Consider the following 24,439-nt stretch of genomic DNA (forward strand, 5'->3'; position numbering starts at 1 on the left):
CAAAATGGCCAAAGAAAAAAGCCAAAACGGCCAAAAGAAATGGTCAAAATGGCCAATAGTACTATCACGTTAAATTAATTCCCATTAGTAATAATTAGTAATCAATATAGCCTATATCACCGGCAGTTCAAAAATATGTATAAAAACAACCAAAACAATGGAATCACTGGTAACAATTTATTAGCCTACACAATGCAATTTACTATTGTAATTAAGACCACCAATTAACATTTTATTTAACAACACTGATAGACCGACCCGGCCGTGCCCCCCGGACGAGTTCCATGTGGCGCTACTCATCAGGGTGTCGTGCTGCGCGCCCTGTAATTCATTATTTTAATAATTAAATCACAGAAAGGGAAGGGGGGTGGGGGTAGTGGACCATCTAGGCTTTCCGGGTGAGTGCGTATCGTCTGAACGAGTTCCTAGTGGTGCTGCTCACCCCCAATTTACTAATATAATTAAGACCACCAATTGACCTTGTATTTGAAAAGACCGATAGACCGATCTTTGATACCGTCGGCAGTTAACAGCAATTAGCCTTTTAACTTCTACAGTGAGTGTATCGAGTTTGTATAAAATCTGCTTTAGGCCCTACAAACATTTCATGATACCATTCGTGTTTTTATTAGGTAATCGGTTAGGTATTCGGAGTGTTTTAAGGCTCGGGCGGTTTTGTTAATTGTCAAATGTCAGATTTTTAAATCGCTGTGAGTTAATCTTGAAAGAGAGCTCTTCCTTAAATATCAATAAAATACTGGTTTAATGCAACCATAGTTTGTAATAAATAGTTTTCATCGTAAATGTATTTGTTAGCGTTCCCTCTCATGTTTGGGCTTTGAGGTAGGGTTGGGGTGGGACGCCCTTTGCTTGGTGCAATCTCTTGTATAATGGCTCGGGCGATGTGTTTGAAATGGTTATAATAATAACTATTCATGTTTCTCCAAAACTTACCTGTACTTAAAATCTACATATTAACACAGATGTACTAGTACACTAACCACATATGTAGATTTTAAACTCTTTGTTTAGTCAAACATAAATAAGACGCAGATAATATCCGTGTAGTGAGACCGTACTATAAAAACTCTTTGCACAGTTATCTTTCTTGACACTTGTGTAGATGAAATACATTTTTAAAGTATTATATCTAAGGCCGTCTTGACTTTTTTCAAGGGCCGTTTTGACTTTTGTTAAGGGCCGTTTTGACTTTTTCGCTTTGGCCGTTTTGACTATTTTAGGGCCGTTTTGACCAATTATTGTTAAGGCCGTTTAGTACTGGGGCCGTTATGACTACGATCATTTTATTTGCACCATCCCACAGACAGAATAGCACAAACCATGACCTTCGATATGTGGTGCAGTGGCTAGAACAAGAAATAACCCATTGGGCTCACAGACAGGGATTGATCCTAGACCAACAGCGCGTGAGAACAGTGCTTTACCACTGGGCTACATCCTGCTCTCAATAAATAGAGATGACCAGTGTATCTTGAAAGAGTTCTAGTGCTCTTGATTTTTGTGGTTCATGTTTAATTTTCACTGTCGTGATGTTTCAGTTGCAGAGTTAGCTACATTTATGTGGAAATGCATTATGGGAAAATGTGCTTTCATAAAAAAAAAAAAAAAAAAAAAAAAAAAAAAATCATCACTGCTTGGGTAGGTAATACCAATAAAAGGTTCAAGCAGATAGAATAGGTTGAAAATTAAAAGTTTTTTTGCATGACTCCAGAATTTCACAGATGCATGGGTGAAATTGCACAACTTCGGGAGAATAACCTTTTGTTTTGACCTTTTAAAAAACTCTTTAGCAGTTATGTGGATTTATTTATGTTTTAAAAATTAAATGTTTAGCATGTGACATACAAACAAACCATCATGATCTTGCCATTCTAGTTTATCTGTTAAGTTTGTGTATTTCTTCTCCAGGACTGGTGATCAACTTTTATACAGTTGAACAAAGTGGCTGGTATCATGGCATCAGAATCGGTAAACTTTCCCCGTGGAGGACGTTTCCACCAAAATAAGGACATACAAGTGCACAAGACTGAAGAAAAAGACTTGTTTACGGTTAACACACAACATGAATATCTTTTTAATTTAAGATAGATTATTGTGAAATGATTAGTATTATAATATACATATTATATATCTTTCATCTAACTCTTGAACTTATTACAATTCTATATGTTTTGTGTTCTCTTATCTTAATGCAGGCTAATCTTATCTATTATAACTTAATACTGTTTCTGTGTTTTGTGACCTTATTCTAATACAAGTTTTATTTACAAGATTGTGGTACCATTTTAACATGGTTTTTTTGTAGTATATTGTTATCAAACAGTTGTAAATACAGAATTGATAATTTCGAAACTGTTGTACTTAATAGGAATAAAGCTGCATATAAATGATTTAATGTTTTTAAGTGGTTTAAGACAAGATAGTTGTTATTTATTGCCTTAAACAATGTTTTTGTGACTTGAAATTTGTGCTATTTGATATGACAGTTGATTTTAACATGTTTATACCTAAAATGTTAAACCTTTATTTTACAGGTTCACAACAAGGAAGAGAAAGAAGACAAAAGTAGAAAAAGAGATTTAAAAGGCATAAAACGTCTAGCAGAACCAGAAACAAATGTTACAAAAAAGTGCAAACCTGGAAGTGTTGTCTTGAAGACGGGTGTTGGAAAGATAGAACCGCTTCATTTTCAGGTAGTTATTAGAGTGTTTTCCCTTTCCCGATTGGTGTATGTACCTGTCTAATATATATTTAGTACTGTAGATTTCGTCTCCATTCTACTGTCTGTCCAGCTGTCCCACATATAGGTTTCCAGAAATTTGTTCACAGTATCTCAAGGTATTGAGTTGAAATTTTGTGTATATAACTTTATGATGTAAGATCAAATTTTACTTTCATGGCGATTTACCCATTTTTGACAGAGTTATGACCCTGAGACATAGAAGATAAAAAAATGTGCTGGGCCCAGTAAGGGACCAATGATTAGTCCTCTATCTGTTCAACCGGAGGACACTATAGGTTTCATCTCAGTCTATCTGTTTGTCTGTATGTCCGTCCCACATATAGTGTTCCTAATGTTTTTTCACAATGTGACAAGATATTAAGCTGAAATTTTGTGTACAGCTTTATCATGTACTGTTACAGACCATGACTTTTGTGGCAATTTACCCATTTTTGACGGAGTTATGGCCCCATAACATGGGAGATATGAAAATTTGTTTTCTGCACACCTTTCTTTGGCAATGTTAAGATATTTTTATAAATCTTTATCATGTTTGGTTACAGATCACATTTGACTATCATGCAATTTACACGTCTTGGATACCATTGAATGTGAATTTTTCTTTGTCACAATTGTACTTCTATCTGTTGGCTTAATTTCTATGAGGTGGCAGGATTTAGTTCAGTCAGTCGAGTGCTCACTTGAGGTGCTTGCGTTGCAGGATAGCACCATCTCTGTTAATCCATTCAAATGATAGGGGTTTTTCTCGTTCCAACCAGTGCACCACAACTGGTCAAAGGCTGTGGTATGTGTTTTCCTGTCTGTGGGAAAGTGCATATCAAAGATCTCTTGCTGCATTAGGAAAAATGTAGCGGGTTTCGTCTGATGATTACGTGTCAGAATTACCAAATGTTTGACATCCAACAGCCGATGATTAATTAATCAATGTGCTCTAGAGGTGTCGTTAAAGAAAACAAACTTTCATTTCTGTTATTTTTCAGGAGGTAAATGTGGGCATGGTGATTCTGGGATGTGTGCAGAAGGTCGACAGCTACACCCTGCGAGTCGGGTTGCCGGGCGGACTGAAAGGTGTGGTGCCTATCACGGCTATTTCAGATGCATATAAGGAGCAATTGGAGGCCCTGGCTAATACCAGTGATCCGCCAAATGTTTTAGAAGTAAGTAAATTGTTTTCACCCTTTCAACAGGGTGTTTGATGTTAAAAGCAGCAGTTTATCTATCTATCTATCCACTGATATAATGTGATAATTTTAAAACGTGTTGTTGATGTATTAAAGGGCTGGCTTGTTGTGTAATACTGTAGGCTTAAGGGGCAGGTGAGTAATTTTTTATCATTAATTCTTTTACAGTTTAGTTGAGGTGGGGGGGGGGGGGGGGCAGGTTGCAACTTATCTGCAATCTTAAGACAACTTATACAAACAATAATTATTCGTATTTTGATTACAGCAAAACATTATTTAAAAATCTGTTGCACTTCAGTTTTTATTGCTTTGTTTTCAGAATGTTAGTGGCCTGAAAGATCTCTTTACGCCAGGAATGATTTTGCCAGGCCAGGTGACGGACGTGAAAGCTTTTAAAAGGCATATCACTCTCTCCATTAATCCAAAAGATGTGAACCATGGAGTGTCCAGTAAAAATCTTCAAAAAGACATAGTACGTTTCTACACACTTCAGTAATGTTTCTCAATTAATGGTATAGAATAGCTGTTCTCATGTTTTAATACTTTCATTCCTGCAGTCGTGCATTGGCAAGATTATGATAACTTGATAAATTACAATATTTTTCAGGAAGTTACCAAAACTATGTATTATGTAACACACGCCTGACTTGACTTAAGTACTTCAGATTTGATTTTTAATTACATACTCTTTATATTGTTAGTTCCAATAAAGTATGTACAAACACGGATCCAAAATAAATATATTTATTTGTCCTCCTGATAAGGGCGGGACGTAGCCCAGTGGTAAAGCGCTCGCTTAATATGCGGTTGGTTTAGGAACGATCTTCGTCTTTGGGCCCATTGGGCTATTTATTGTTCCAGCCAGTGCTCCACAACTGGTTAACAAAGGCTGTGGTATGTACTATCCTGTTTGCAGGATGTTGCATATAAAAGATCCCTTGCTGCTAATCGAAAAGAGTAGCCCATGAAGTGGCGACAGTGGGTTTCCTCTCTCAGTGTATGTATGGTTCTTAACCATATGTCCGACGCCATATAACCGTAAAGTTGAGTTGAGTGCGTTGTTAAATCAAATATTTCCTTCCTTCCTTCTGATAAAACAATGTTTTGATGTGATATTAATGATCATTTTGTTTGGTAAAATGTAGAATAAAAATAGTTGTTTTATTTTGTAGTATTTTCCCAGGGTTAAATTTGTGTGTCTATGGTACAATGATTTCAAGCTAAAAATGGTTGTATTGTTTTGTTAGATTCTGTTTGGTTGTCATTTTGACATGCAAACTGAAAATGTCCTCTGTATTCAGGGCTTCTAGAATGTTTTTTTAAATCTACTAGCCATGGGATCAGTGATTTTAAAAATTTACTAGCCACAATTCACAAGCCCTACTTTACTTTAGGTTCATACAATTTTAGTAAATAATAGTAATAATCAGATATGTCACCTAAAGTGGGAGATAGAGCTTAAAAACACTAACATTGGGGGTTGGGGGTTGGGGTGGGGTCAGAATATTCATATTTACAAAATAGACTTAACTGCAACATTTGACCCAAAAATATTTCACTAGCCATCGGGCATGGCAATAGTAGTTATTTACTAGCCCAACATTGAATATCACTAGCCATTGGAGTGGGGCTGCCGTAATCTAGAAGCCATGACTGTATTATGTATTGCCGTGTTCTTCTAGGTTGTGTTTGGCTGTGGTATGTTGACATGCAAACTGTAAATGGTTATTCTATTTTTTTCTAGATTGTGTTTGGCTGTGTTTCGAGTTGTGAAGACCATGGATACATGGTGGATCTTGGAGTGAAGGGAAGTTGTGCATTCCTGGCAAACAAGGAGGCCAAACCATTAATCCAGGCCTTGACTGAAGGTAATATCGAATACACATGTCCATATTATTTATTAGTTCCCATCTGTCCCACATATACTTTTTCTGACTTTATCTTGTAATGCCTCAAGATATTGAGCTCAAATTGTGAATATAGCTTTATCATGTTCTCTTATAGATCATGTTTGACTTTCATGGTGATTTACCCATTTTTGACAGAGTTGTAGTCCATGAATTTAGAAGATACAGAAATTTGTTTTCCAGGTGCCTCATTATATTGAGTTGAAATTTTGTATATAACTTTATCATATACTGTTACAGATTTAGTTTGATTTTTGTGGCGATTAACCTATTTTTCACAGAGTTAGGGCCTTTGAGCTCAGGAGATATGAACATTTGTTGTGCCTGTTATGGAACATGTACTACTCTCAGAATGCTTGTTACTTTTAAGCATGTAGATAAGATTCTCCATTCATATGTAGCTATTGTCAATTATTTATTCTTCTTTTGGACTAGCCTTGCTACTGTTATCTAGTATTTTTCATCAGTTATATGTAACTCATTAGGGATTTGGGTCATTGCTTCTTCTTTATTGTCCTTAACCACACGTCCGATGCCATATAACCGTACGTAAAATGTGTTGAGTATGTCGTTAAATAAAACATTTCCTTCCTTCCTTCTTAATTGTTTTCTCTATTTATGTTCTATCACATGTTTATGGGTGTGAATTTTGTAAAAAAAAGTGTATTATTGTAAATTAATTGAATTATTCAAATTTAAAGCCTTTCTGTGTGTATTTTGAAAAAATTAATAACCTTTTGGTCTTGCCTTTTAAACCAAGAATTAATATAAAGCCGATTTTTGTAGATATATTTCTGTAAATTTTATAACATGTATGTGATTTATATTTTTAGGAAACCCACTCTCAGTTGGTCAGAGTTTGTGGTGTCAGATTGTAGTGCCAGAAAGTTCTCAGTCGAATGAGACTAGAACAGTACAAGTCACAGTTGATCCTAAAAAAGTCAAACAAGGAAAGGTACAATATTTTTGTGACTTAGCATTTTTTATACAGTTTAACTAAAAGAATTAAAATAATGCCATTTTAATTAAATATGTTTTTATATATGTGTGAACCTGAATTGAAAATCATAGCCCTTTTTGTGCCTGTTATGACAACAGAGGCAAATTAATTACTCCCTGTCACTGCTTGTCACATCTATTGTAATTTTTGGAGATAGCCCTTTTAAGAGTTTAAGGAACATACAGTCTTGTTTAATAGTAAAAAATCTACTTATCTATACAAGGAGGATGTATGACATAATTCCTATTATTTAATTGGTAATCTTGACAAAGCTCGGATGCGGGATGAGTGTTGAATTGCAACAAGAAAATGATGATTTGATACATATACTCTTCAAAAGAAGAAACGCAAAACCACATTGTCGTAACATTTGGAGAATTGATTTAATTATTGAATGGTGAGTCCGATAATTACCAAATGTTGCAGGATTGTTCACAATTCACTCTAGTCCATTGTGAGTAAGTGATAGGACACACCACCAAGGTCAAGGTCATCTGGAGTCAATACCGGGTGTGGCCTCTGCGTGTGTTGACAACTGCCTGGCACCGCCTGCCCATTGAAGCAACCAGAGTACGGATGACGTCCCGGGGGATGGTGGCCCACTCGGCCTGCAAGGCTGCTGCCAGCTCGGGCAGGGTCTGGGGCTGTGGTTGTCGCTGTCGGAGGCGTCGGTCCAACTCATCCCATAGATTCTCAATTGGGTTCAAATCCGGTGATATCGATGGCCAAGGAAGGACATTAATGTTGTTGTTCTGTAGGAAAGCCGTTGTGAGACGTGCTGTGTGAGGCCTGGCGTTGTCATGTTGGAACACTGCGTTGGCGTTGGCCATAACTGGAACGATGTGTGGCCGGAGGATCTGGTCAATGTAGCCCTGTGCATTCAGGTTGCCCTGCACGTGGACCAGGTCAGTTCTGCCAGTGTGTGAGATGGCTGCCCACACCATGACACTACCCCCGCCGAATCTGTCCACTTCCTGCACGCAGTTTGCCGCATAACGTTCACCACGACGCCTATACACGCGACATCTTCCATCATGACGTCGGAGCAGAAATCGGGACTCGTCACTGAACCACACCTGTCTCCATCGCAGTTGAGGCCATTGTCGATGAATCTGGCACCACTGCAGTCAGAGTCGACGGTGTTGTGGTGTTAAGATGACACCTCGAACTGGACGTCTGGCACGAATTCCTACCTCACGTAGGCGGTTCCGTACGGTCTGGTCGGATATCCTGCGCAAACCTGGTATTGCTGCGGCTGTGGAGGTGGCAGTAGTCAATCGTTCCCGAAGGTGGCGTACCCGGATGTAGCGGTCCTGCCCGGGGGTAGTGACCCGTGGTCGACCGGATCTAGGGAGGTCACGTGTTGATCCATGTTGCTGGTAACGGTCCCACAGTCTGGAGATGGTGCTTGGGGACACATGGAATGCCCTGGCAACGGCCGTTCTGGATTCGCCTGCGTCTAGTCGGCCGATGGCATTGTTTCTCTGCGGTTCACTGAGACGTGGCATGTCCTGGATTGTCAACTGTCGGCCAGATACAGAGGCCAGGTAAGCGAACACCCTGCACTTTTATACTGTCGGTGTTCATGTTGCACGTGCAGACAACGCACGTGCAGTGGTGACATGGTTTGCACGTGGCTGCGTTTTTGCGAATATTCACATTTTGGAACTTTATTGTACAGTAGCTGCATTTTATCGAATGTAACCGTGGGAATGTGTTTGGGACATGCAATGACCTTATATTCACAAAGCATGAACCGGTAGGAAACATAAAATCGGAGTTATAACCCATTTGTACCCTTTTGCGTTTCTTTTTTTGAAGAGTATATAAACAAATTTAATTTTTTTAAATCTTTGTCTTTTACATGTAATACCATATTTTCATTTTAAATATTAACCTGATCTCTCAGCCTGAAAAAACAAAAAGAATGAGTGGATGGATATTGGTATCCTTGATGCCATTAAAGACTGTTGCCATATCACTGACCGCTAGGATAGTCTGCTCCATCTTGTTAAAAGATGTTGAGAGGTCAGGTTAAATGAAATTTAAAAAAACGTATAATTTTTATTTTTTCATGCACAAGATTTCTGTCTGTAATTATTAGCATCAGTTGAGTGCTTTTGTCGCAGGATTGAACCACCTCAGTAGATCCATCCAACTGATTGGGGTTTTTCTTGTTCCATCCAGTGCACCACAACTGGTCAAAGGCCATGGTATGTGCTTTCCTGTCTGTGGGAAAGTGCATATAAAATATCCCTTGCTGCTGATGGAAAAATGTTGCGGGTTTCCTCTGGTGACTAAGTGTCAGAATTACCAAAAGTTTTACATCCAATAGCTGATGATTAATTAATCAGTGTACTCTAGTGGTGTCGTCAAACAAAACAAACTTTAACTTTTCATGCATACACGATTTCTGTCTTTGTAATTAGCATGCTACATAAATTTGTATGTACATATTTTAAAATATAATGACTATATTCTGCATAGGTGGAAAGTTCTTCTGGCCTTGTGATGAGTAATTTGGTCCCAGGAATGAAGGTCATGGCGCATGTGAAAGAGGTTTGAATTTATTCTGTTATCATTGATGTTTGTGAAACTCGCTTCCTAGTGGCTTTGATATTAGGTTTATTAAAATAAATTATGCAAATAATATTTTCATATGCTTACCTTTTGTGACCCGATGTATATTTTTGTGCTGGGGTGTCATTAAAAATTCATTCATTCATTCATTCATTCATTCATTCATTATATCTATTGTTCACCATCCAGGAAAGCTGGATTAATTCATCAATATAAATTTATGGGAACCTTGTATGCTACTTAATTTAAATTCATAAATAGGTCAGTCTATCTTTTGCTTCAACAATTTAGAAGTGGTGGAATTTAGCTCCAGTTGATCAAACCCCCTTTGATTTTTTTTTTCCTATCTCAACCAGTACCTCATGACTGGAAAGTGCATAACAGATCCCTTAATTCTAATGGAAAAATGTAGCAGGTTTCCTCTGAAGTCTGAAGACTTTGGCGGGGGTGGTGGGACGTAACTCAGTGGTACAGCGCTCGCCTGATGTGCAGTCAATCTAGGATCGATTCCTGCTGGTGGGCCCATCGGGATATTTCTTGTTCCAGCCAGTGCTCCACAACTGTCGTGGTATGTACAGTCCTCTCTGTGGGATGGTGCATATAAAAGATCCCTTGCTGCTAATTGAAAAGAGTAGCCCACCAAGTGGCGACAGCGGGTTTCCTCGTTCAATATCTGTGTGGTCCTTAACCATATATCCGATGCCATATAATCGAAAATAAATGTGTTGAGTGCGTCTATAGTTTGCTTGTCTTCAACAGGTTAGAGAGGATGGTCTGTCTGTCAGCTTCCTCTCGTACACTGGAACAATACATAAAACACATCTACCTGGCAGTCTGCAGACATACCACAAGAAAGACAAGGTGAGATAGACATCTGGGCCCGTGCTTATAAAATTTAAAGTCTAGACTTTAATAAAGTCCAGACTTTAACGTAATGCTATATGAATGGCGTTGCCATGACATTAAAGTCTGGACTTTATTAAAGTCTAGACTTTAAGGTTTATAAGCACGGGGCCTGATGTCGGCCTATTTGTGTTACTATAGTTTGAAAAATCTCATTCTTAATTAAGCATCATCTCATTCTAACAATGCAGCTTAAAATTTAAGGCTCTCCACAAGATAAAAATTAATAAATTTTTTACTTACCTTTATATGCGAGATATAGTTATTAGTCCCCTACCAGTCCAACAGGAAGGAACTATAGGTTTCATCTCCATCCTTCTGTCTGTCCGTGTGTACCACATATAGTTTTCCAGATATCTTTTTTAAGAAGGCCTTGTTATATTGACCTGCCATTTTGTGTATAGCTTTATAATGTATTGTTGCAGAACAAATTTGAGTTTCATGGTGATGTAACCATTTTAGACAGAGTTATGGCCCTTGAACTTAGGAGATGTGGAAAAAAAAATTCCGGACTTTTTTTCCAGGTCTTGAGATAATGAGCTCAAATTGTTGGCATCAACTTTTGCATTAAAGTTTCATGTTTAGATGAGTTTTTCACAAACTATAAGTCCTAGATTAGTGAAACTTGGTTTATAGTTGCACCTATGGATGTTCATCATGGTTTAGTGTAGACGTTTAATTCCACAAATCTTGTTATTTTTAAAAAGTATTAAACTTAAAATTTTAAGGCCCGCCAAAATATGTGGTAATATAAACATTATTTTTATTTTTGAAAGGTAAAGAGTTTAAATTTTATGGTACACCAAATAATTTTAACATTAATCACATTTACTTAAAGAAAAACAGAGCTATGGTTTTTTTTATATCCTTGAAGAAACCTATCCATTACAGGCCCGTACGCACCCCCCATAGTCTGCCGAGGTCCGTCCGTGGATGTGTAAATGTTTTTTAAATAGTCCAACGATGTGAACTATATGAAGTTTTCGCAGTTATGGCGGGTCCCATGTCATAATACGCAGTAGAAATGTGCTGTAACATAACCAATGTCATATTTTGAGGCCAAGAAACATTTCAAAATTACCTCCCAAAATGCAGGAAAATGCATCTCCTGCATTCTCGATTTTTTTAAATTTTGGCATGCCCCCGGGCCCCCCCAGGAACTCCGGCCATTTGGGCTATCGATTACGCACCCCCATATAAATTTCTGCTTACGGGCCTGTATTATTATCTCTTCTTTTTTTTATCACAATAACATTTACCTGTATTATCAGGGAACCAGATAAATATAGAATATTAGGTTACTATGTTTGGATTTCATGGTTATTTGGTGAGGTTTAGATAACGGTGTAAGAGGCGAGCTTCAGCGAGCCTGTTACACCATTATCGAACCAAGCCAAATAACCACAATATCAAAACGTAGTAACCTGATATGTTTTTTATATTTTTGTAACATGTTTCAGTCAAAAGCAGTATAGAAAATATTACTTTTATTGTGTAAAAAAACTACTACCGGAAGTCTAAACAATAGTAGGTGCCCGAAAGCCTAAAAGTTATGTGTTTCCAAATTTTAAATAAAATACTTTGATTATATTTCAAAGTCTTTTGTGTCACAACAGTATAATTTTTTAACCTTTTTTTTTTGGTGAAAATAACAACAACCTACCTAATTTAGCAAACAACCTAATTTAGCAAACATCCATCATTTGCACAACTCATTTCCTAGTGACATGATAACACTTCGAATTATCAGGTAGGGGTTATCATGTCAATAGGAAGCATGGTTGCATGATAAGTGTCCCTATTGTAGCTTTCCTAATGTACTCTTATGATAAAATAAAGTCTCTGTCTAAAAACCCGTATTTGTGTGGCCTCCTACATCTTGTTCTACTTGTGTACTCTTAGCTTGATAACAAATTACTTCCACATTTCCTTTCAGATTTCTGCCTGTATTTTGTACATCAACCCAACATCTAAAGCTATTTCCTTGTCAGCGCTGAGCAGTCTGGTTGAATACAGTGGTATTCCTGTGAAGAACCAGTTTTCGGGATTGTCTATTGGTGATATTATTGACAAAGCAGAGGTTTCCAACAGACTGAAGAAAGGAGGACTGTACTTCAAGCTGCCAGACAACAACAAAGGTTATGCTAGTGTGAGTATTGAAGTCTTAGTTTTGTGTAACCCATTTTTTTTTCTTACCATAAAAAATAAAGACATTAAAAATATTTTACACTATCATTTGTCACTGTTCAAATAATGATATATTTGTAACGGATTGCGCAACATGAAATAGGTTACCTGAAAAAAATTGGGTTCCACAAACTTTTAATTCCCACAGGCCTGGAGATACTGAATTTTATCCCCAAATTTAAACATATGATATTTGTACAGTTCTTTACAGTGTTTTAATGTGACTTTTGAATTTTTATATTGATTCGATTATCACTACATTCATTGTTTGACATCCAATAGCCGATGTATTTTTCATGCTGGGATTTATTTAAACATTCATTCATTTACTCCCAAAACATTTTAAGATTCAAAATGCAGGTGCTGTCTGAAAGGAAACTATGTTTATTAGCATTGGAACTACGTGATGTTGTGCTTTGGCTAAATTTGATATTTACTGTTCTGTTGTTTATGCTGTTATTTTGTTTGTTTTATTGTAGGTGAGACATCTCAGTGATGCCATAGTTGATGTAATGGCAGACAGTTTTAAAACTGGTTCATCTCACAGGTGGGTTTCATTCAGTTTTTAAATTGTATCTTAAGAGCATAATAACATAATTTTGTTTATTTTATCCATATGTGTTATAGGTTTGTAAATAAACAAACTTAGTGTCCAAACTAGGGTCTGCTACTTTTTAAGTGGTCCAATATAATTTGTAAGATATTTTTTTTTATTTACAGAGTTCGAGTTATTGACTACAACAGGCTAGATGGTCTTGTGTTAGTGTCATTGAAAGAGTGAGTATGTAGCTAATATGCAGAACTGTATGTCGCTGTGCCAGTTCTGATAGTGTTGGTGACCTTGTTCAAAATACTATTAGTATTGGACTAAGTACTGTAAATATAATAAAGTTAACTTCAAACCAAAAATTTGTTTTGCCAAGTTGTAGTCAAATATCAGAAAATGACATTTTATATGTTTTCATCTCCAATAAAAGCTGTTTGAGTATTTTAAAAAATATTTAGAAAAACCTGCATAAACCTTCTGACTACTGGATTAATTTTTGACAAAAACCATGTTGAGGTTTATAATTTTATAAAATTTATAACTTCTACTCACATATTTTCACTTAAATTTTGTATAAATACATAAAATAAAGTTTATATTTGAATCGGTACGGATTATTTTCGTGGGTTTTTCTAATTTTTATTATAATTTTAGATCAGTTAATGTTGAACATATATTATGACCATGTTTGAAAGAAAATTTTAACAGGCACGTGTGCAGGGGATGGTTTTGGAGGTCAAAACTTTCTTCACCACTCAAGAAATGTTTTTTCAATACATTTTTCAGGGAATCATGTCTCGACTCACCTATAAATATCACTCAGCATAGTCTAAACCTACTACAAATTCCTGCAAACATGCCTATTTAAGCCAGATATTTTTACATTTTGTTCTATAAAGATATGTAGTAAAATCAGGGTACGATATATTTTTTATTATGACTAAAGCAACAATGTGGGTGTATTGTATAGTACATTAAAAAGTGAAAGTTATTCGACTTGATTTTCTTTCAGGAGTGTCCTCAAACAACGGTTTATGCTGTCGACAGATATAAAACCTGGAATGCTTGTTGATGTAAGCAATCCTTCAAAATAAAATTTTAACCTGTTTTGTTATAAAAAAAATTGATTAAACTGTTCTGATGGAAAGAAAATAAAAGGAACACATAAATAATAACAGAAAATATTAACTGCTACCAGAACATTCACCCATAGTATAAGGAAGTTACTATGTTACTGATAATCAATGCGACAGTACTGACATTTAGTCCCACGTTAAAAGTCTGTATTTTATACAAGCAAAACTACTATAATTGTAAGTTAAATTTGGTCTCAAACGTGTTCCCGTATTTCTTTCAGTCAGTGTACATTGGATATTGACAATAGTTTTAGGAACTTTTTCTTTTATATATATTAGGTTTTAATAATATCATACTCAGTGTAAGTTTAATAGATAAATTATTACAATTCAGTATATATTAAATATAAACCTTAAGTAAGATGAAGAGAAAATGTCTTTAAATGCAAATACATAATGTGTGAAATTATTGTGACATATTATTTTTTAGTGCTTTGATAGATAGTGGATTTGTTGGGGGTGGTTGTGGTGGTAATTATCAAATAATCTACACTTGAGATGTTAGAATATAAATGTGGTTTTTTTACCTACATAATCTGAACTTGTCAACCTTTGTGCATTTTCCTCTGCTATTAGTCCTTTGTAAGAAAGATGAAATGCACATGGGTATGGTTAGGTTATGTATTTATGAAAGGAGAAAACACCTTTTTTTTTTTATTGTTTATTTTAGTGCACAGTGTTAGGAATTAATGACAATGGTGTATCTGTGAATGTGACAGACAAAATAAAGGCGTTCATCCCCACGATTCACTTGGCAGACATACCCATAAAGAAACCAGAGAAACGCTTTACTGTGGGCAAGAAACTCCAATGTAGAGTAAGTGATTTTTCAACTACTGTCATTTCTGTACTAATTTTACAGTTTTACTCTGTTTTAAACTTCATTTCAGCCAGACGTCATCATAATGAATATCTAGTTCTAATTAAATACACCCTAAAAAGGAATATGATGGATCTCTGCTAAAATTTGTTGCAGCAAAACCACCGATTTACTGTCCTCAACAAATAATGTGTAAATGTTTTTAATGACATCATGAAGATGGCTTCATTAGCATATAGAGATGGTTAAATTCAGATCATTTTAAAGTACAAAATAAACATATTCTTCTTGTAGTCTTTATTCATGTTCAGTTTCATATGACGTTGTATCACATGAAGAGGAATGCGGAAATAAACAGTTGAAACATTACCAAGACAAATATCAAGACAGTATAATGAGCAAGAGTGTCAAAATCATATTAGTAGCAAAATAAAACACAAAATGTGATAAATCGGAACATACATTTATACTGAACATACGTCTATACTGAACAGTTACCTATTACCTCCAAATGCATTTTTTTTTATGTGTAACAACATCCTGAGTGCCGATTCCAATTGCATTTTGATGTATCATGTACGTTTCTGCGAGATATTCCTTACACAATTTGACAATTACTGACCTTGTTTTTGTCGTATTTGAGGAATTCTAAGTATGAATAAAGATGTTACCTTTTTGTTGAAGGACAGCAAAGCATTTTGTCACAAGTTTGTGCTTATTTACATTAGAATTAGCAGTTGACTTTGCATTACGTTATCTACTTATTAATTGCATATAATTTTGTCTCATCTTTATCTTCATTGGTTAAATCTCTCAGGGCAATATTACTATTTACAGAAGGTCATGTGACTGGTTTTTGACCAGTAAGAATACAGATATATTTTCATTATGTAATAAATAGATATATTGACAAAATATTATTAATAACATTTGGTAAGTGATCAGCATCATGTGTCAAACAAAAAGACACAAAGACCGTGGGGCTGGTAGTTGCATTTTTTAAATCCTCTGTAGGAATTTTTACTCGCATTTGGCAAGCGGGCGAGTAATTTCTGCAGCGCTGAATATATTCAACATCTGCTGTATTTCCAGGATGAAAATCATTTCTTTATTTCGAGTGTTACTTTTGCCCTTAGCATTTTAAGATGTCGTTTTCAAGCATTTTTATTATGAACTTGTCTACATGACTGCAGTCGACTTTGTTAGAGAGACAGTCCCATATTGAACAGAATATAGGTTTGCATTCGGGGAAATAAAAAGAAAATCTCAAGTGTTGGAGGGAAATAACTTTCAAAGAAATAAGGAAGTGTATTTTATCCTAGGAAAAAAGTCTTCTTAGAAGAAGACAGTGGGCCAGTCAGTAATAATTTTTAGCTTCTCTGTGATGTAGCATTTTGTTTTACATTAATTTTTTGGTACCATGCACCATTTTAAAAATAAACTGTGTATTGCAATGAAAATATGATCACCAGTATAAAACATAGTAAACTAGTTTTGTGAAAAAACAATTCAGTGCTCTGAATTACATACTTTTCCGTTTTACAACTTAAAAAAGTGAGACTCTCTTCTTTCTTTCTTTTTTTTCTTTCTCTTTTTTTTTTTAATCCACCTGATACATCAATTGGCAAATAGAACAACATAGTAGGTTTATCCCTTAAGAGATACCTGAGAGATCTTGTTTTATTTTAGTGTTTCTTTTTTTATTTACTATTTACTTCTACAAAGGCTTTGTGTGTGAGAGAGTCCAGCTTAACTCTGACTCACAAGAAATCGCTGGTGAAAACTAAGCTGTCGATTGTGACCTCATATGAAGATGTACAGCGCAAGATGGAGTTGGATGGAGTCATTGTAATGATAACAGAAAAAGGGGTGCTCGTTGCATTCTTCAATGATGTCAAGGTGAATGTTTTTATCTGTTTCAGTAGCTAAAATACAAAAAAAGGTTGTCTTTCATTGTTTGTTATTTGATAAGATGTGTCTTTAGTGAGTGGGGGTGGGGCAGAAATTCTAGAGACAGCAAAATGTTTTTTATTCTTTCCGTAGGTTTTTATTATTGGTGTATGAAAGTACAATTTGATGTTCTGTTGAGGAAAAGGATGAAATGATGAATGTCAGGACCGTCAGTAGTAGTGGAGTATAGTAGGTGGTTGGTTACAAGTGCCTAATAACAATGATCAGACTAAGCCCCCAGCTAAAGCTGATAGTAAATGGTATAAGACTAAGCCCCCAGCTAAAGCTGATAGTAAATGGTATAAGTATGGCACGGATAGCCACTAGAGACAAGCACCAGCCGTGGTTGGAGAGACAAGGACTGGGATGTGGAAGAAGAGCTGTCATATCGGGAAGAAATTAGATGGAATTCAAAGGAGAGAAAGAAAAGGGCAGTGTAAAAAAATTTAAATGTTAAGATCCTTGTTTTCATTTATTTATTCATTCATTCACTTGTTCATTCATTCATTCATGTTTCAGGGATGGGCAACTCGGAAAAATATAAGTGATGAGGAAGATGTGAACCCAACTGAGCTGTTCACCATTGGACAGATGATTCGTTGCTGGGTTATGAGATGCAGCCCCGAGCACCAGAGGATTTCCCTGTCATTTAAGGTTAGATTTTACTTTAAACCAAAAATAGTTTGAAACCTATACTAAACCTTATCAGGGCTTCACCTGTTGTATTTTTAGCCTTTAAACATTTGTTCTGTTAACTAGGATGTATATTTCATGCTATGAAATCTGCAAGCACTACTTGTGACACCAGACATCACTCATAAATTATATCTGACAGAAACTGCGAGATATTTTCTATATATTCTTAAATATAAGATTAATTTAATATACTTTGACTTGTTTTATTTTGCTTAGTACTAATCTGTCTCTTCTGGCAGTGGGATAATGCATATAAAAAGAGTAGTCCATGGAGTGGCACCAGCAGGTTTGCTGTCTTAATTATCTGTGTTGTCCTTAATCATATGTTCGCCGCCGTATAACCATAACGTGCAATGAGTTGAGTTTGTCATTTTTATTTCATTTCAACTTATTTTCGTGCTTATATCCAATAAAGGTTCAAGCACGCTGTCCTGGGCACACAGCTCAGCTATCTGGGATGTCTGTCCAGGACAGTGGGTTAATTGTTAGCTGGTTAGTGGTTAGTCAGAGAAAAGAGGATGTAGTGGTCTTACACCTACCCATTGAGCCCTTAAGAACTCGCTCTGGGTTGGAGCCGGCACCGGGCTGCGAACCCTGTACCTACCAGCCTGTAGTCCAATGGCTTAACCACTGCACCACCGAGGCTGGTTGAGTGTGTCATTAAAACACTTGTTTTTATCTTTTTCTTTTTTTTTCTTTCAGTTTGGCCCTGCACGATTGAAGATAGACAAAGTGCCATCAACTAAAACATGTGTTCTTCAGCTTGGAGAGGTATGTTGTTGAAATCTGATCTTAATTCCGTATGTTTTGTGGTTTCAGGTAAGTCTTTTTGGTCACTGTCTCGCCTTTACAGAGTAAAAAAGTGAGATATAGATATTACTTTTCCAGTGGCAGTGAGAGTTGTGGTGCTGATGGTATCGATGTTTGTGTTCAAAGTTTTAAGTCAAATATTTGGGTTTCAGTCAGTTTCTCACAAACTGTAAGTCCTAGGACAATGAAACTTGGTTTATAGTTATTGCATCTCTGGACGTTGAGTACAAAGAACCAAAAAGTTTTATGGTAGGCGAGACATTTAATTCTTCAGAATTTTTTCTCATTTATGATCTTGACGATATTTTAAATATTTAATCATTTAGATTTAGATTGTTAGTTCTTTCTGTGACATGCTGTTCTTTGATACCTATTCTTAATTCATTCCAGACTTATAAATGCAAAGTTTTGAGGAAGATTACTGATGGAATTGAAATAGAAGTCATTCCATCTGGTTACAGTGGATTCATTCCCATGATGTATCTCTCCGATTCAGAAGATCTGTGCACACTGCTGATGAATCAGTTATCTGACGGAGACGAACTGGACAGAGTGATGTTTTTCAGTAAAAAAACTAAAAATGTATCCTTGTTAACTAGTTTTACAGAACTTAGCTAATTAGAGTTATATAAAATATTTTGGCTTATTATTTGAACAGATATTAAATGTTGTTCAAGAACATGATTTCAAGACTAGCTCTGGGTGAGCGAAAAAATTCCCCAAATTGTTTATTGAACTTTGCAGAAATCAAAAGTAATTTTCTAAAAAATGTCAGGAGTGATGTTATGGTACAAAAATAAAATAACATGCTGTGACTTTTATAATAATTATACTAAAATTGAACTGATTGAACTAAAAACTATTTCTGGCTCTCGTCCTTTTGTAGATGGTTTTTCTGACACTTGTGTCAAGAAAATCAATCCTTTACATTTAGGAGGTAGACACCTTTGCTTACAGAATGATGTAATCAACCTGTAGCAACAGCGGTCTACCTCCTAAATGATGAGACCAATTAACCAATAAAAAGCGTGTACTACCATTCAGGGAAGTGTACTTTCTGTCATCTTTCTACTGGTTGATTGAACTAGAAAGTTCTTTATAAAGACTATGCATGTTGACCAATCCCATATGTTAATATATTAACAGAAATAAATATTGTTTAACTCTTTATCTACCCAGCTTTACAACCAGAAAACATCATCACTGACCCAAGTTTCCAACATGAAATATGTAATTGTGAACCTACATTGTAAAATTGGTTAAAAGTTCTAAGACCACTGTACAATTTGTGTTATGTTTTATAATTGTATGGTCATGCACCTTATTGTATTATCCTTAATCCGTGAGATATTTACCATGAAGAAAACACAGTTGGATGCTGCTGAAGATGAGGCTATTCCCAAGAATTTCTCTTCTCTCAAGGTAATTATATACATCAACAGAAGTCAAGCACTGTTCAGTTTTATCCAATTTGTTGTTTGTTCAATCAAATGAAGTAAAATGGCTGTTTTATTGTTCAAATATCAGATTGGAAATTTGTGTCCAAATCTGTTGACAAGTCGCAAGAAGATACAAATCACACAATAAATATATTCCATTCAAAGGTTTTTTTAAGGGGTACAAACTGATCGGGAGTTTTTAAAAAGGATTAGTATGGCAGTCACTGGATGGAATGACATATATTACTGAAAATATCAGTCAGGATACATACCCTGTTGGGGTAATAGTGTCATCTGTACTTCATGTATCAACCACTTACTCAAATGATAATTTGCCATGCCTCTTTATGCTATCACAGGCCTGTAGGAATTATATATTGCTATCACAGGCCTGTAGGAATTATATCTGAAGTTTTGCCATGCCTCTTTATGCTATCACAGGCCTGTAGGAATTATATCTGAAGTTTTGGTGGATACAAAAAGAAAACCCATACATTTTCGTCCTTGAGTTGGGGGGGGGGGGGGGGGACTGTGCCACCATACCACCCCACCCCCACCTCCCAGGTTCCTACAGGCCTGTATCGGTCTACTCATTTGTAACAGGAGAAGTCTATGACATTCCTCTCTGAATGCTTGTACCAATTCTTTCAACTTATGGATTAGTCCGGGAACATTTTGTTCAGTATTGCATCGCGATTCGCTACACAAGTTACAGAGATAACTATACACTTTTAAAACATTAAACAGTAGTTGTTAATCAAATTTCAATTCATTAGAAATATCGCTAATTAAGATTTTAGAAACAAAATGTTCTCTGTTAGTGAGTCTATTTTTTCATGTGTCAACCTAAAATGTCCCACAGAGGGAATGACGTACTACCAAGGTATGCATCCTGACTGATATTTTTAGTAATATGTGTCATTCCACTGTTGGGCTTAAATCTATACACCTCAGCAAAATTATGTGGTGCTTAGCCTGTAATGACTCAGAGATGTATATTTTGTACAGTCATTCAATCTGTATATGCTCGCTCGATGTGTGGTCGGTCTGGGATCGATCCCTGTTGGTGGGCCCATTGGGCTATTTCTCGTTCCAGCCAGTGCACCACGACTGGTATATTAAAGGCTGTGGTATGTACTACCCTGTCTGTGGGATGGTGCATATAAAAGATCCCTTGCTGCTAATCAAAAAGAGTAGCCCATGAAGTGGCGATAGCAGGTTTCCTCTCAATATCTGTGTGGTCCTTAACCATATGTCTGACGCCATATAACTGTAAATAAAATGTGTTGAGTGTGTCGTTAAATAAACCATTTCTTTCTTTCAATCTGTATATATTCAACATTCAACTTCACATATCTCTAAACATGATTATATCTCGGTAAGGACAACTGAAATACTAGTAGGTAGTCTTAAAGAATCACTCATGGGCATACAGGCTCCCTTTTTTGGGGGGGTGGGGGCAGGAAGCAGGTTGATGTTATCCCAGAATTAAACAAAAATTCCTGAATCTGAATAACAATGTTTTATCACTTTTGCATTACTACAAATATAGGTCTCCAAACAAATTTCCGACACCATATAACCGTAAATAAAATGGGTTGGTGCGTCTTTAAATAAAACATTTCCTTCTTTCCTTCCAAATGAATTACTATACATTTTTACATGGATTGCAACTAATATTGTGAGTGAAAAGCTTTCAGGCCAGCTAATTTTGCTTGAACATCTCCATCATTTTTGCTGAATGCAAAGATTTTCTCCAGAACTCATCTCCAGCCCATATAACCGTAAATAAAATGTGTTGAGTACGTCGTTAAATAAACCATTCCCTTCCTTCCTTCATCTTCAGCCCCATCTCGACCACTAATGAATCTACACTACTGAACACATAATACTGTGGATATTCCATGTTAAAAATAGGTTAACACAATGGATGACAACAGCAGGTTGTCTTTTCGGTAGTACTTCAGTTTCAAATCCTTACAAAACCAATAATGAAATTAGGCTCTGACACTGCTACATTCATTTATGGAGAGAAAAGAGAAAGAAAAAGAAAGAGTAATGAAATTAGGGTTAAGTGTTAAAGAAAATCTATTGACAGCACAGTATGCTGCTGTAAGCTCTTCGGAACTCCTTATTCAGAACTCCATACAGCATCCAGGACAGTGTTGAGAAGGAAAGTTCGAGCGTGGAAAACGTGAGCCAGATGTTTGGACTCACTGGGTAATAAACGTGAATGGTTTGAATGAGACAGATGGGGAGATACATGAAACAGAAGATGACAAACACTGGAAACAAATGCAGAGTCAGGGAGATTTCTTTCCTCATTTGCTTGTTGTACTTTCTTACAGCCACTCCTCTTGGCTTTTTCTCTCTCTCCATATTTGTTTCCGATACGATAGAAGAAATGGAGATCACACTGTCAGTGTTATTCCCAGTGTTTAAGTTTTGTTTGTGAATGACAAAGGGTCTGAATTTATTTGATAGTGACATGGGGTTTTTTGTGATGTTTTTTTCCGATACTGTCATAGTTTCTTTTGATAATAACATGGCTTTCTTTGTCACCAACAAAGATTTCTTTGATACTATCGTGGCTTTCTTTGATATGGATGCTTTGGTTGTTAATGACTCTTCTCTAGTATCTGTATGGTCACGTGATTGTAGTTCCTTTATTGACAGTTTATTAAGCACACATAAATCTGGACAGGAATGTGTGTTATTGATATTAAAGTCATTACGACTAGTTGATGCGTGTGGTGGATGAAGATCTGCTAGTAACTCAGGATGCCATGAGCATGATTCTGCTGCTGATTTTTGTAACCGTGGTAACTCTACATTAGGCCTTGAAGATATTCCATGCACTGTCTGGTTTAAATCATTGGATGCCACTTCACTATGTTTACAACCATCAACAGCATTTTGCTGTAGTATATAGATGCTGGTATTTTCTTCTGAATCCTTTACAGTATCATGGTGACCATTGTTATCAGCATTCTTGTTTATTGTGGATGGAGGTTCACAGTCAACATTCACTCCTTCATCATTCAGATTTGATACACAGGAAGCAGTTATCTTTCTGTGGCTGTCTCTCACCTTTTTTAAAGTCAGGAAATAGGATGCAAAGATTATTAGCATTGCAATGACAGCAGGTGTACTTAGTGCAAACAGTATGTACCAGAATGAGTTGTGTGACACCACAAAGAAACAGTCGAGCATGTAAGGGTGGTATCCGATAAAAGGGAAACCACTGATTGAAACAACAGCTGGCACGGTCCACAGAAGGACAATCACCGTAATGTTTTTCATTCTGTTGCCGTGTTGATGCTGCACGTGTCGTCTGGTCTGTTTGACAACCATGTATCTTTCCAATGCGATGGCACTTGTGTTGAAAAGTACCTCAAGAGTAAGTGTGAAATTTAAGTATCCCAGAAACTGGCAGAGCTCGGTATTGTTGTGAACAAGTCCCGAGTTCAGTATGTTTAGTATGTGGCTGGGAATTAAACACACCGACGTGATCAAGGCAACAGCACTGAGGTTTGCAATGAGGATGTAGTAAAGTCGACCAAGTTTCTTCATACGCACAATGCTGACAATGACTAAAATGTTGCCCAAAGTCCCCAGTGTGGACATGAGTGTTAGGTAGCCCGCTGTAGCCAGTCGAGTGTCGGTGCTGTGTAGACTAACAGTTGTGTTGAATCCACTGGTAGCCATCTGTAATGTGTGGACTAGATTTAGTTAACAATCTCTGGGTCTGTCTGATATTAAGAACTTGTGATCAATTTTATCACAGATGTTAGAAAGACTGCTGTAGCCAATCAAGAGTCAGTGTTGTATATAACGACAGTCGTGTTGAATCCACTGGTCTTTAATGTGTGGACTAGATTTAGTTAACAATCTTGGAATCTGTTTGAAATTAAGAACTTGTGACCAGTTTTATCATAAACGTTACATAGCCCACTGTAGCCAATTTTGTGCCAGTGCTGTGTAGACTGACAGTCGTGTGGAATCCAGTGGTAGCCATCTTTGATTTGTTGATTGAATTTAGTTAACTACCTCAAGATCTGCCTGAAATTAAGAACTCTTAAAAGTATTGTGATATTATAATAATTATTGTAGTTTTTATCATGACATCTGTACTGTAGTATATTTATGATTTGCTGGCATCGAACTAAGCATTGTGTCTGGTAACCCATTTACAGGTTACCACAAAATATAGCCTGGTAACCTATAGGTTACCACAACTATATGAAAGTTAGAATTGAATTCCTATTATTACTACTTTTAATGCCCTTACATGTGTGCCAGATGATTATTGTAGTATACATGTATTTATGATTCATTCTTTATCTTACCACTGTTCTTAATGTATTACACCGGCCTCGGTGGCATCGTGGTCAACAGGCTGGTAGGTACTGGGTTCAGATCCCAGTCGAGGCATGGGCTTTTTAATCCAGATACCGACTCCAAACCCTGAGTGAGTGCTCCGCAAGGCTCAATGGGTAGGTGTAAACCACTTGCACCG

The 24,439-nt window shown here is 36.4% G+C and overlaps 1 protein-coding gene across 1 annotated transcript in view; it reads left to right on the top strand.

The window, feature by feature from the left end:
• Positions 1 to 1,945: 1,945 nt before the first annotated feature.
• The window catches only part of LOC121384187 (protein RRP5 homolog), a 59,045-nt gene continuing 36,551 nt past the window's right edge, over positions 1,946 to 24,439 (top strand). Inside the window, exons 1-18 of the mRNA XM_041514456.1 lie at positions 1,946 to 2,070; positions 2,556 to 2,714; positions 3,745 to 3,921; positions 4,265 to 4,417; positions 5,690 to 5,813; positions 6,686 to 6,807; positions 9,340 to 9,411; positions 10,192 to 10,293; positions 12,272 to 12,484; positions 13,002 to 13,069; positions 13,243 to 13,299; positions 14,082 to 14,142; positions 14,876 to 15,022; positions 16,751 to 16,924; positions 17,495 to 17,629; positions 18,374 to 18,442; positions 18,872 to 19,063; positions 19,829 to 19,903. Of these exons, the coding sequence (XP_041370390.1) occupies positions 1,975 to 2,070; positions 2,556 to 2,714; positions 3,745 to 3,921; positions 4,265 to 4,417; positions 5,690 to 5,813; positions 6,686 to 6,807; positions 9,340 to 9,411; positions 10,192 to 10,293; positions 12,272 to 12,484; positions 13,002 to 13,069; positions 13,243 to 13,299; positions 14,082 to 14,142; positions 14,876 to 15,022; positions 16,751 to 16,924; positions 17,495 to 17,629; positions 18,374 to 18,442; positions 18,872 to 19,063; positions 19,829 to 19,903 (2,196 nt within the window). The 5' untranslated portion in view covers positions 1,946 to 1,974. The remainder of the gene's footprint in view (positions 2,071 to 2,555; positions 2,715 to 3,744; positions 3,922 to 4,264; positions 4,418 to 5,689; positions 5,814 to 6,685; positions 6,808 to 9,339; positions 9,412 to 10,191; positions 10,294 to 12,271; positions 12,485 to 13,001; positions 13,070 to 13,242; positions 13,300 to 14,081; positions 14,143 to 14,875; positions 15,023 to 16,750; positions 16,925 to 17,494; positions 17,630 to 18,373; positions 18,443 to 18,871; positions 19,064 to 19,828; positions 19,904 to 24,439) is intronic.

The sequence above is a fragment of the Gigantopelta aegis genome, chromosome 10 (genome assembly GCF_016097555.1).
Source record: "Gigantopelta aegis isolate Gae_Host chromosome 10, Gae_host_genome, whole genome shotgun sequence".
Lineage (NCBI taxonomy): Eukaryota > Metazoa > Mollusca > Gastropoda > Neomphalida > Peltospiridae > Gigantopelta > Gigantopelta aegis.